General features: G+C 37.0%; 1 protein-coding gene across 7 annotated transcripts in view; it reads right to left on the bottom strand.

Moving 5' to 3' along the window:
* Nucleotides 1-14,174, bottom strand: part of MESK2 (misexpression suppressor of KSR 2) — a 666,835-nt gene that overhangs the window by 17,273 nt on the left and 635,388 nt on the right. For 5 of the 7 annotated variants that reach the window (XM_067147420.2, XM_068227618.1, XM_067147418.2 and 2 more), the window contains one exon: nt 5,780-5,830. The exons of 1 other annotated variant lie outside the window; for it this stretch is intronic. In XM_067147420.2, the coding sequence (XP_067003521.2) occupies nt 5,780-5,830 (51 nt within the window). Of the gene's footprint in view, nt 1-5,722; nt 5,831-14,174 lie in introns of all 7 variants that reach the window. One more of the 7 variants, XM_067147421.2, reaches the window with a different exon arrangement.

The raw sequence follows: 14,174 nt of genomic DNA, 5'->3' as shown, positions 1-14,174 counted from the left end.
TCACCAATAATGATACATAAATCACTACGTTGCCTCTATCGTGAAATGGTATGGTAGCTAGTGAACCGATATTTCTCTTATCACATTAGCAATTATTACTGTTTTTCTTGTAAATATGACCATTTTCTGCAAGATTGGAATAATTGGGCTGATAGCTGTCATATAAAACACTCTGAAGTCCTAATTTTATTATTTCGTCGGCGAATGCACCACGCGGTGAGACTACATCAGATTGCGTGGTGACACACGATAACATACAATGTTCGCCACATGCAGCACGGCGGTGCACTTCTCCCATTAATGCACGGAGCCTATAGTGGTTGCAATTTGAATTTCAGCCAATGCACAAGTTTCTTTTAAAATAATAATATTGCACTAATGTAGATAGGTTTCTGGAAATGCTGGGGTAGAAAATGGATAGGACTGGAAAGAAAACTAAAATTCTGTGAATATTATCCACTTCAAAATAATCTTTAACCTAAACTTTTAGGGGAGAAATTAATTTTTGAAGTCACAGTATTGGGTCCAAAGAAATTTATCAAAAATAGAAAAAGAGATTGTTAGTAACACTTGGTCATTGCTAATGAAAACAGTAGAAATGAAGCCAACATTTTCAGGCATCAAAAAGAGTACATATCTTAATATCTACAGAAAAAGAAAGACAGAATTAGTTACTGAACAATAGAAGGAGCTACAATTTTTCATATACAGCAACACTAGAATACAAAATAATCAATCATGATTCCCAACACAAAGTATCTGCACTATTGTTCTTATATTTGTATCAAGTTTTAACCAATGGTAATCATCTTAAGTGAATCAACTGAAGCAATGGATTGAAACACAATTCATATTTACTAACCTTGCCCACGGTGTACTTGCCACTGAGATACAGGTAACAAACTTTTAGATTTTCAATGTATAACAAGAAATTTTCTTGTTGTTTCTAGTTGGTATGAATGCCATACAAAATGAAATGGCGTATGGTTTTTAGTGCCCATAGGCGACCTGCGTGTCATGATGAGGATGAAATGTTGATAAAGATGACACAGCCCCCATGCCAGCAAAATTAACCAATTATGGTTAAAATTACCGAACCCTACTGGGAATCGAACCCGGGACTCCTGTGACCAAAGGCCAGCACGCTAACCATTTAGCCACAGAGCCGGACAATGCCATACAAATTTCTCAATATGGCTACTGAGTCCTTTACAATGCTGATTACAATGTGTCTAGCAATTTACTTGCAGTTTTACTCCTTCATGTTTATAAATACAACACAGATATATATAAAAGAACAGTTAATAAGCTCTCCTTCTGATCATGACAGAGAAGGAGGAGCTTGATAGCTTCAGCTACCAACAAAGCCTGAGTACCGAATTATTTATTTTCCTTAATCAATGAGAAAGGAGCTGGTCTGCGTTTAAATCACAATACGTAATGCCAACCTCAAAGTATAGCAACTCCCAGGCACATTTTTATTATTAATTTTTAATAATAATAATAATAATAATAATAATAATAATAATAACAATAATAATGGTGTGTGGCCTCCAGAAAGGCCTGGTGCAGGTCATTCAAATTGATGCTTAAAGGTAACCTGTACATCTGTGATGAATTCTAACATTGAAGATGGCACAAATAACCAGTCCCTGAGCCAGAGGAAGTAACCAATGGTTTAAAATCCACAACTCGGCCAGGAATCGAACCCAGGAGCCCTTAGACTGAAGGTCGAACGCTGACGGAGCCAGACATTAAATAAGTAATATATTGCAGACAATGAATTCTCAGAATGATAATTTGAAAAAGAAAGGGATTCATTCTGGACAAATACAGGATTTACATACAGTATCCTGAAACTTGTCCATAAAGTGCTGAAAATTGCACTTCTCCTGTACCATTAAGGGGTACTGCATGTTCCTGATATTAAGACCCTTTAGTGCCAAGTATCTTCAGAGATGACTGCTGCCCAACCAGATGGACTGTAAATATTGCAGTATAATGCAGTTAGTATATCATTTTACTCAGCTGCATCGGCTTCCTTCATTTCTGATTTCTTGACCAGATTTACTACCTCTTATAGCAGACAGCTCTTTAGGTGCTTTCATGAGCCTGAGTGGAATCCTTTCCAATCTTCAGACTAGACTTTAAAAAAATCTTTCAATGAGCTGAGGTTTGAAGCAGAAGCCTCTGAATAAGAGACAGAGATGCTACCACTACACCAAAAGGCTAGCAAAAAGAAGAAAATTAGTTGTTCAAGTTATAAGGTAATGTATAAAATCTGAGGTATGTTTGTATTTATTACTTCTTTGTTTATTAGTTATCTTGTACATTGCTGATGAAAACTGTAGAAAGGAAGCTAACAGTTTTTCAGGCATCAGAAAGAGCACATAAGGGATCTGATAGTGAATCTGGTGCATGGACAACAACCCTAAATTCAATCAGAGGTGATTGATTCACTGATTGCTTGTTTCTTTTAAAACCTGCACATATCTTAAAATCTAAAGAAACTTAAAAGAAAGATAAAATTTTACAATAGAAGGAACTTTTCCTGTTTAACAATCCAATACATGTCATGGTTTTAAGTATGAAACATACATAAACATTTCAGATTTTCAAAATAAGCTACCTGCCATTTACCTTGTCCTCATGTCGAACTAACCTTAGGTACGAGCATGTAAAGGCTGGAAGCTGAATTGTGAAGTAATCTCATAAACATTATGAATTCAGAATAGTTTTAAATCTGAACGCAGAAAAATTTTGTGTTGAGAATCACTAAGTACAACTACTATAATTAATTATCCGCAAATGGAAGCACCACTGCAAAACAGTTTCCAAACAAAGGCAACTACAAGTTTTCCACACCTTCAATACAACCACAGAGCATTAGTATCTACAGTACAAAATAAGAAAGATGTATCTTAATCAATGGGATCCATTTGAAGGACATCTCAAGCACTAAAAAATAAGAAGGAAAAACACTATCCATGTTCAAGTTGACTTTCTACACAAATTAGTAAAACTCAATTTTTCATAGGTACATTTGTTGATTTTTAACTTTAATAGGAGCTTGCTGCAACTCTGTTTTGGTAACATTTTGTGACAATCTGCTCTACCTGTCTCCCAATAAAATTTCATTCCTCACCTGAAGGGTCGAGCAGGCCTGATGCCATATGATCAATTTTAATTAATATTAGTAACAGTGTATAAAGTTGGAAGAGATAGGTATGCTTAAAAAGATGTCATGCATGACAAATGCTGGATAATCAAAGTTATAGAGAATAATTTGTTGACGATGAGATGTCTATGGAAATTTGCAAAATATTGGTCCCTTTACCTTCATGTTATCACTTCTCTCACTCACTCTCATTCCTTAGTTCTCATCAGACCATTCAACATGTGCTCATGTGAAACGCGTACAAGTATTCCGCATGTAATATTCGCCACACACTTGTTTGCGCGACACTGATACATGAAGAATGTCGCCGTGTGATGGTAGTAGGACTACGCTGCACGAATTCAACAATCTGTTGCTGTTCCTGCACAGAGTGTTGAACTGCACGTTCAGGAGAGAAATGGAAACTTGGAGATCTAAAATTCAGTATATGCTCAAGGTTATTTTTTATTTTAGATCTGTTACTGTTATCAGGCATTTTCCTATGGACATCAAATGCTAAATAAGTAAATAAAAACAAACTGTAATATTTTTTTCCCAAATCTTTAATTATTCAGTGCATTGGCCTTGTCGAATATTTTTGCAAAATTTAGTCTATTCTTTCATGGTATTTTCGAACTGTAAACATAAAAAGAAGCTGCATCAGAAATGGCTCCAAACAAAGATGGATGCACACAGGGAATTGTACATAGATGAAAGTAAAAGTGAAACAAATACTTGTTGAATCCAAGAAGCAGCCATGGGAAGATTTCGGTAATAAACTTTAAAGGCTTGTTCAAGCTGTAGGGAAACCTTCTGGATAAGAATAAGGGAGGAAAAAAGGAAATGAACAGTGTTTTGGATAAATTAGACACACTCATAATAGATCCCAAGGAATCACTGGACAGATGGAAGCAATAGTTTGAATATCCTCTCAATGCAAAATGAAATCTTTATGATGATGTCACAAACAACTGAGCTCGTGGGGAGAACAACAGTGTTAGTGAAATTATGCTTGAGTTAGTGGAAAGGATGCTATTGTCATAAAGTGGCAGGAAAAGATGAAATTAGACCCAAAATGGTGAAATACAGTGGGAAGGCAGGAAGGAAATGGCTTCATACTGAAAGATTAGCATGGAATGTCAGTAAGGTACCTTCTGATTGGATGAAAGCAATAATTGCTCCTATCTATAAGGAAGGGAACAGAAGGCATTGCAAAAACTATTGAGGTGTTCCATTGATCTGTATACCAGGCAAGGTGATCACTGGCATTTGGAAAGGAGGTGTGATCAGTGGTTGAGAGTAAGTTGGATGAAAACCAGTGTGGTTTCTGACCATAGAGGGACTGTTGGATCAGATTTTTAGTCTGTGCCTGGTAACCGAAAAATATTATGAGAGGAATAAACAGTTATTCCATATGTTTCACAGATGTAGAGAACAGAGTACCGAGGGAAAAGATGTTAGCCGCACAGAGGGATTATGGTTAAGGGTAGATTATTAAAAATAACCAAAGGTATTTACGTTGACAATTTGGCTACAGTGAGAACTGATGATTGAATGAATTCTTGGTTTACAGTACTTGTGGAGTTAGACAACGCAGTAATCTTTCCCTTTTGTTCTTCATAGTCTACATGGATCATGTATAAAGTGCTATGTATTTTCACACTTCTCTGTGTTTTTGGCACTGCATGTTGAAGTTATAAACACTTTACTATTTTGTCTCTTCAGCAAACCTAATTTTAATCATCAATCCATATTTACACTAACTTGGAAAATCATGAATACCATAAGGCACTAGAATTCATCCACATTACACGACCAAACCAACTTACCATGATAAAAGAAGCATGAAAACTGGAAACCTGAATTATCTAATTTTATTGTGGGGTTCAGAGAATCACTGCTCTCTACCTCTAGCCAGCTAATGGTACTCGTTCCTTTCTGGTACAGTATGAGATGAAACATACTGAAAATATTTGAGGAACAGGGTACAAGGTTAGGTAAATCAGCATTCTTCACGGACCTTTTTTGTCGTTCCCATGGATCCCCAGAGGTCCACAGACCACAGGTTGGAAATGGCTGGTTTAGTGGAATGGCTATGTTTAAGGTTGATGGATATGCAATAATTTTTGTGACAGATAATACATATTAATGTACATGTACAGTTCCATTCAGCGTTTTCCTTCATTAACATACAACTGAGGTCCAAGAGCATTAAGTTCAAAATGTTTACTTACATACATTTGGGTGCAAGTGATAATTTTGAACAAGAAGGTACAGAAAAATCAATTGACTTTATAATAACTTATGTATTTTATGTACTATTAAATGGTCCCATATATTAAGGTTCATCCTTCAGTTACTCTCAATTTCATGAGTATGTAAAGTGATCCAATATTAGTTAATATATAATTTAGTGGTGCTTGCCACTGTCAATCTAAAGAAGAGGAAGAAAGAACAAGAATATCACCATCACCACGTTACCATGCAGAAAACAGCCAAAGAGAGAGAGAGGGAAATTAGTAAACAATGATAGCCCATTCACTGAGCAGTAAAGCTGAAACTTACATTGGTCTGATCAAGAATTCTTGGCTTGATTACACACATGTTTTCAATTACATTTACCTTCGGCTGAAGATGTGGTAGAGGTAGAATACTTCCGGGAGAGTCTCACAGCTTAAAGAAAAGGAAAATAAGGTGTAGAAAATAAGAAAAACTAAATAGTGAGCACATTTGACATACCAAAACCACCAAACAAAACCAAGTAAACAAAGCACTACATAACAAAAATATTTAAATGCTGGTGAGTAAACTTTTAAAAATTATAATTTATAAAGAGGCAGTTGCACACTTAAGTGAGAGCTTCCAGTTTTCCAATACATGCAGCTAAAAATATTCATTAAACTGAGATTTTAATCATACAAGCTTACATCAAATATCAGCAACTGTCAAAGCAAACTCCTATATAGGAATATGCGTGAGGTTAAACACAGTATCAATGGAAACATAGAAACAAACATTTCCTTTTGTGTTTGTCCTATTTCCTACTTGCATTTATCTTGTCTCCTTGTTTCTTGCCTTTTCCTGTACGAGGGGGTACCCAAAAATAACCGGAATAATATTGCCGTGGGCAAAGCTTGTGTAGTACGCATTTCTGCCGCTAGGCGTGTAAAAACTTTACTCATTGCCGGTTCAGTGCCGCCTGTATTGTCAACTTGGCTTGTTCCGTTCATCTGCAGTTATTGCTTTTGCTAGCGCTGTTTTGTTCTTGTTTCATTTTTTATGATGGCAAGTTTAAGTGAACAATGTGCAAACCTTTTATTGGGAAGTTTTAAGGAGTTTGTGCAACAGTGTTCGTCAAAAAAGACCCAATTTGTGGCAGACAGGAGACTGGTTTTTCCACCACAACAACGCACCTACACACACAGCCATCTCTGTTAGTTTTGGGCTAAAAATGGCATGGTTCCGCTGCCCCATGCCTGACCTGGGTCTGTGCAACTTTTTCTTATTTCCACACATGAAAAGGGGCATGAAAGGATGCCGATTTGACAACATTGAAGAGGTTAAGAAAAAAAAGAGGGAGGAACTGTCAGCCATTTCTAAAGATGACTACAAAAAATGTTACGAACAGTGGAAGCACTGGTGGGAGAAATGTATATTGTAATGGAGAATATTTTGAAGGGGATAAGGTTGTTTTGTAAAAAATTTGAAAATATATAGCTTTTAAGAAATAATTCAGTTTTTTTGGGTATCCCCTCGTACTTATCCAGCTTTCTTCTTATCCTACACTTATCCCACCCCAAGACAGAAGATCTGTTAAGATGGCCCCTCATTTAGTACTGATGTCCACCCTCCTGATGTTAACCACCAGAAATGAAAAGGACGCTTTTTAAAAAAAAAAACATAAAATTACCTTGACCAATTGTGTATGATGTCACTGTTTTGGTATACAGATAATGGACATTGTACTGGTAAATTTGGTTTCCTTTTCATTTACTTGTAATGCAATGGATATGCACCTTTCATTAATTTATATGTTTCGCTTGATGATGTTGTTTAAAGGGGCCTAACATCAAAGGTCATCCGCCCTTTATATGTTTCAAGGTTCCCTTCAAGCATTTCAACAGTAAGCTAGGGGCTTTACGTCGCACCGACACAGATAGGTCTTATGGCGACGATGGGATAGGAAAGGCCTAGGAGTTGGAAGGAAGCGGCCGTGGCCTTAATTAAGGTACAGCCCCAGCATTTGCCTGGTGTGAAAATGGGAAACCACGGAAAACCATCTTCAGGGCTGCCGATAGTGGGATTCGAACCTACTATCTCCCGGATGCAAGCTCACAGCCGCGCGCCTCTACGCGCACGGCCAACTCGCCCGGTCATTTCAACAGTAAGATCATGTAGGAACATTCTGGGCAATGTTTCTTTAGATAGTATTCAGCTGTGGCTGATACAGACAAGACAATGATCTATGACAGTGAGGGTAAATATGTGAAGGACCTTCATCTTTCTGGGAGCTAAAATCAATGAGAGTGCAAACTGTAGATCAGAAATGAAGTATCAAATTACACTAAGCTGAAGTGCAATGATGAGCATGAATCCACGCTGGAAGAATAGAGATGTCTTATTGGTTACCAAATGCAGACTACTGAATGTAATCATCTTCCCAATACCCACATATGAGTGTGAGGGCTGGAAGATGAAAAAAAACAAATACTAGGAAAGTGGGTGTTTAGCTGTGGTACTGGATATGAACTACAAATAACAAAGAAAGAGGCTATGGGAAGTCTCATGCCACACAACTTACTGGAAGGAATGATTGGTGGGACTATTGTATATGATTTTTCTCTTCTTCCCTTTTCCCCAGTTATCTAGAATCAGTACTAGTGTAGATTAAGAATAGTTTTATGGTCAGATGCCCTTCCTGATGACAACCCTATGTGGAGGGATGTATTATAATAATGTTATTGGCTTTACGTCCCACTAACAACTGGAATTTTGTCCCACAGGATTTCTTTTACGTGCCAAATCTACTGACATGAGGCTGACGTATTTGAGCACCTTCAAATACCGCCAGACTGAGCCAGGATAGAACCTGCCAAGTTGGGGTCAGAAGGCCAGTACTCAACTGTCTGAGCCACTTAGCCCGGTAAGGGATGTATTCACCACTGCGTGTTTCTGTGGTGGTTAATCATATGGTATTTTGTGCGTAAGTGAATATGTGTATTAAGACGAACACAAATACCTAGCTGTGAGCTAGAGGAATTAACAAAATGTGGTTAAAATCCCAGACCTGGCTGGGTATCAAACCCAGGTCCCTAGGAATACACTGACCATTCAGCCAAGGAGCCAGTGTGAATGTACGATATATATATAAAGTAAGTTCTCCTGGAATTTACTCCAAAGTCTTTTAATTTCTTTTTGTCTTAACGGTTTATTGTTGCAAGAACACATACATCTCTTCACTAGTTGTGAACTTAAGATATTAAGCTGAAAGTCATAACTGAGCTTGTAAGATCCAAATGTCAGGGACCTAAATCCTGACTGAAGTGAATATTTGTAGCTTTATGTATCTGGAAAAAAAAAAAAATCAAAAGCTCTTTAAATAAAATATTTTGATATTTGTCTTTCAGCAAATCAATTCTTTCAGAAATGGTCAATTTCCATCCATGATGGGAAAAGTAAAAGCATGCCTATAATCTAGTAATGCATTTTTACATAGATAAAGAGACGAAGTCTCTTATTATGGTATTTGATGCAACTACAAAAGCAGTTCCTGCACTATCCAGTACAACAAGAACAAACACACAAACACACATGTACTAAATGGGTAAAGAAATCAGGTATTAACACAGCAAGTTTCTAGTAGGTACAGCTATGAGTTTAATGGAGCATTTACACATTTATTATGCTATGTTAGTATGCAATGTTGATCAACATTCAAGGTCAAATAACAGCAGCAAATTATTCAACTAAAATCATATTCATTAATAAATTACTTTTCAAAGAAAACTTAAGTATTTGTTTAATAATCTCTTTGGAACAATATAATATGTCTTGCAGACAAAATTTTTCCCACAGTTGTTCTGATATCAACCATATCAGTATCGACATAATATTATAAACAAGCAGTGATATTACTGTAGTGGAAGGTTTATTCTGGCAATACCAATTCAATGGTAAATCACAATATAGTGACTAAGAGGCTTTTATTTCAAAACCAGGCTGTGATGTCTCTAGGTTCTATTTAAATCAATAACAATAACATGAATTAATTAATGATTTTACTCATCTACAATAAATCAAGTTGCTTAAAAAAGAAAAGAGAGCAAAAGTGTGACTTACCTTAATAAGGGTGCAAAAGACATGATGAATGTTGAACAAGAGAAATAAACAACAATAAAAAAGGATATATTTTATTTGAATGTGATAACTTCATTGGTCAAAGAGGAAGGAGAGCCTTGTGTGAAGTGCTACAGAACTATTCTTTTCCAACTGATGATTTATTTCATGTACTTTTTTATCTATAAAATTAATTTGGCTTTTACTGGCCAGTCTGTCTGTGTCGACCAGGTTTCGAGGACCCAAGTGATTATGTCCTTCGGGTTTTGTATACAAAATCACTAAATGGAATACAAAGGTGTACCAGATTTAGGTATTGCAGTGAAATAGATTTGAATAAACCTTGGGTAAACCTTGACTATCAGAGAGTGGATAAAAACTTTGGTGAAGTAATACTTCCAATGCTGAATAATGTTAAAATTATGCAGCTGTTTTTGAGTTTGTTTCTCAATGACAAAAGATCATTTCCAAAAACATTCCAGTTATAGATATGCAGTTTATAAATACAGTATTGGCTTTGGTCCATGTCTCCACTTGCAAAGAAAAAATGAAATAATGATTCTGCCCCTATCACTGTTTTAAAAGAGAGATTTGTGAACTAATTTGGTTCACATGAGTGAAGACATGGAAAAATCCAGCTATTTAGTTGAGGGCTTCTTTTTTGTAGAACTATTTCTTCTTCTTCTTCTTCTTCTTCTTCTTCTTCTTCTTCTTCTTCTTCTTCTTCTTCTTCTTCTTCTTCTTCTTCTTCTTCTTCTTCTTCTTCTTCTTCTTCTTCACTGAGTAATACAGTCTAGTGACTGGTTTGCCTCTGTGATGAGTCTTCCCCAACTGGGTTGATCCTGTACAGTACGTTTTGAATCTGCATAGCTCCTGTATTTCACAAGAAATGTCATCATGAATGTCTTTCTTGTTCTTCCAAGAGGGTGTTTGCCTGGTATTTTACCTTCCAAAATTTCCATCAACACATTCCTATGTCAAAGCCTATGTCCCATCCAAGAAAGTTGTCTCTTCCTAAAATGACTCAACAGCTGTCTCTTTTCTTGGACAATGTTCAATACCTCAGGGTTGGTCTTCTTTGCCTCCCAACTTATCCGTTACAGCCGTCGCCAACACCACATCTATTTATGCATATACTGTAATTTGTGGATAATGTTTACGGTTTAAGCAGCAGAAGTGGAGTATAAGTGTTTGTGTGGTGTCAGTTTCTTCAGGTTGTTTTTCAGAAACCGTTACTGCTTGATCTTCTTTGATCGCGGTTCAGTATTTAATATACAGAAACATTCCCCAAGAGCCTGTGTGAATATATGGTACATTCAAGACAATAAACTTGGAACAAGGTAAAAACATACACAAAGGATGAACATAATGCCTAGTAAATGTCAATAGAATAAACAATAAAACATAGCGATAAGGACAAACAAATATGAGTAAATATAAGAACAATGACTAATTTCAAATCTTCAAATATTAGCATCTTCAATGATGGGCCCTCTCCTCATCAATCTTGTTTCTTTTAGATCTGTTTCTTTTCTTCTAGACCTCATAAGCTCATTTCTGTTTATCAGCGTCACTCAGAGGAGTATGAGTGCAGGTAAAAGTCAATGTATTTTTCTTGAGGGGTAACATAATGCTCAATCATCTTGTGCCCTAATGAGCTGACTGTCATTAGCGGCTGTACAGTACAGTTGTCAGTTACCAACCGCAAAAGTTGAAAAACCTGTATCTTCCACTTCAGACAATACCTTCAAAGTTAATTTGCACAGTTGTGTACCTGTAATTAGCAAGTAAAATAAAATGCCACAGGAATCCAAAAAGATATTGAAAGCCCTCAAAATAAAAAGCAAAGAAGCCTGCTTGAAATCCTGTTGTTCAGACCTGATTCTTCAAGTTCAGCTATGAAGTATCCTGGAAACTGGTCAAGATTACAGTCATAGTGTACTCTGGACTTGATAGCCATTTCACATATGATAAGGAATCTTAACTTTTCTCCATGCATGTCAGATTCATGGCTTCGTAATGACGACTTCGTTTAATGAGGGATGTCATTCCAGTTTCTCCATTTGAATAGCCAACATAATTATCATAAATCAATAGTCCATTGGTGACTTTCTTTGTCAAAGGATAGAAAAGTTCCAAGTTTTTTCTCCATATCCACCATCCTTCCTTATTTTACTCTTTTTCATCAATTGCTGGATTTTCAACTTTCTTTGAGCACTTCAAATCTTTTATTTTATTATATTTCTTAGTTTCTCTCAGCTGGTAATCTGATTTCCTTTTCAGTACATACTTTGCTTTTGAAGTACTGGATTTATGGTCAGCAATTGGGGAAGTGACTTGAATTCCTATTTTATTTGTGGTACAGTACTTGCATAATCTGGCACGGTCATCACATTTTCACAATCATTATCTGTGGAACACTGTCTTTTTATTTTGTGTTGCACATGTAGCTTCTAGTTTCTGAATTAATTTCTTTCTAGATTTGATTACAGGTGTGAGTCCTTCCTGTTTCTTGCAGCACTCATAGCTATGTACTAACTCCAATGAACTGTTGCCAACTGCACAATCCTGGAACTACGATTGTGGGGGGACATATTATATTCAACATCATTTTCTTTATTGGTCTGTGTAAGTCCTGGCTAGTGACCAAAAAAAACCATTCGTCTAACATGCTAGCGGTGTTGAGCACAGAGCCTCAAAAAGAAAGAGACTGTTTCATGTCAGACCACTGGCCCATATTGTGTAGGATCTTTTTTTACTGTGCTGTGGTTGGTAACAAAATGTTCATTTCAGGGAATGACATCATACTGCATGATATTTCAGCCATAGGCAGTAGTAGTGGCTGTTAACGTTACTAATTTTGCAGGTCTTTGAGTGAACTTTTACCATCCTTTCCTGATACTTGCCTCTGTGGATCCGTGGTAGAGTGTCGGCCTCCGGATCCCAAGATAGCGGGTTCAAACCCGGCAGAGGTAGTCGGATTTTTGAAGGGTGGAAGAAAGTCCATTCGACACTCCATGTCGTACGATGTCGGCATGTAAAAGATCTCTGGTGATACATTTGGTATTTACCCGACAAAATTAATTAAATCTCAGCCATAGACGCCCAAGAGAGATCCGGTTTACTCTGTCTGCCATCTAGAGGACCTAGAGCAAAACGGAACGTCAAAATTGACGAGCAGACAGCCAGATGGCGTCAAATCGAAATGTTTGCACACGGTAGCTGAGGCCATACGATTATTATTATTATTATTATTATTATTATTATTATTATTATTATTATTATTATTATTATTATTATTATTATTATTATTATTATTATTATTATTATTATTATTATTATTATTATTCTTTCCTGATAAGTAAATGTTCTCCATACCTTTCCTTAACCAATGTCATCTCATTTGTAACTAATAGAAGCCCCAACATCCTAGACTGGTATGAAATACAAAGCCTTATTTGTTATGCTACATCTATATAAAGGCTGGTATCCTTTGCCACCTCATGGTGAACAAACCATATTGCACCTAACTGTTAAAGCCAGAGCCATGCTAATGGAGTAAAACTTGGAGTGCAGTATTTGTCAGTGCTGACAACCCTGAAGTTGATGCTGAGCTTTGCTGTGAAGTGAAACAATGGTGCAATTTAAAAAGAATTTTGTAACTGGAATGACTGAGTAATCACAAAAAGCAGCAAAGCATTGCAATAAAATTTCTGATGAAGTCTCGAATTGACACAAAATTTCTAATAAGCAGAAAACAAGCATACCATACAAGTAAGCTTGCAATTTTAAGCAACTTTATATCTTGGGCTCATAAATCACTCAAACTACAATATTGTTACGTGCTCAAGCGACCATCGGCCTTGTCGCAGCCCCTTCGGTATTACCTGAAAGGGGATGACTAACCCAGCTCGGGGAAATTCCCAGCCCCACCCGAGGACATGCCACGGCCCTTCCTGTCTAGTTTCTCTGTGCGACTTTTGGAAGATACAATAAAAAAGTTCGATCTTCAGCCAAACCCTGAATGTTCTAGTGACCCAACATCAAGGAATAAATACAAGGCTCCTGCGAGCGAGCTGTTGTTGTGGTGTTGGAGAGACCAGTGTGTAGGTGGAGATGACAGAACCAAAGATTGTACTGAGTGTTCATGTATTTCTGTGAAGTGAGGCTCAGCGAGGGAAGCCGTTATCGCGAGTGTGAAGGTAAATGGACCTGTGTTATTGTTTGCTGTTGTGAATATCGTCCTGCTGCTGAATACTCTTGAGCTGTTTAGTTGTTCATTGCATGTGACTCTGTGAATTACTGGACTATCTGTGAAGTCGAACCAACGAAAAGTCATCGTGTGTTGTGTAGCAAGTGGCACTGTGTTCAAATCCAGTGGTCTACACACAGCTGCTGTATGAGTTGACTGCATTTGGGGAAGTGAAAGCAAGGATTAGCTGTCCCCAGGTAACAACGGGCTGGACCACCTGTGGTGCCATGAGGAAGAGGGACTTGTGAATAGACTTGTAATTAGTAAGTGTGGCCATTCATAACTGGTTACAATTGTGTGTGTTTAAATAAGGGTGCGAGTATTTATTAGGTCATACTGAAATAATTTAGAGTAATGAAACAGATGGAGTTTTATTCGTAACAAAGTGGTGTCAGAAGTTGAAATAGACCCCATGTGTGAGAAATCAAT

This window comes from Anabrus simplex, chromosome 5, assembly GCF_040414725.1.
Source record: "Anabrus simplex isolate iqAnaSimp1 chromosome 5, ASM4041472v1, whole genome shotgun sequence".
Taxonomy (NCBI): domain Eukaryota; kingdom Metazoa; phylum Arthropoda; class Insecta; order Orthoptera; family Tettigoniidae; genus Anabrus; species Anabrus simplex.
Note: the sequence above shows the minus strand (reverse complement) of the source record. Positions and strands in the feature narration are given on the sequence as shown.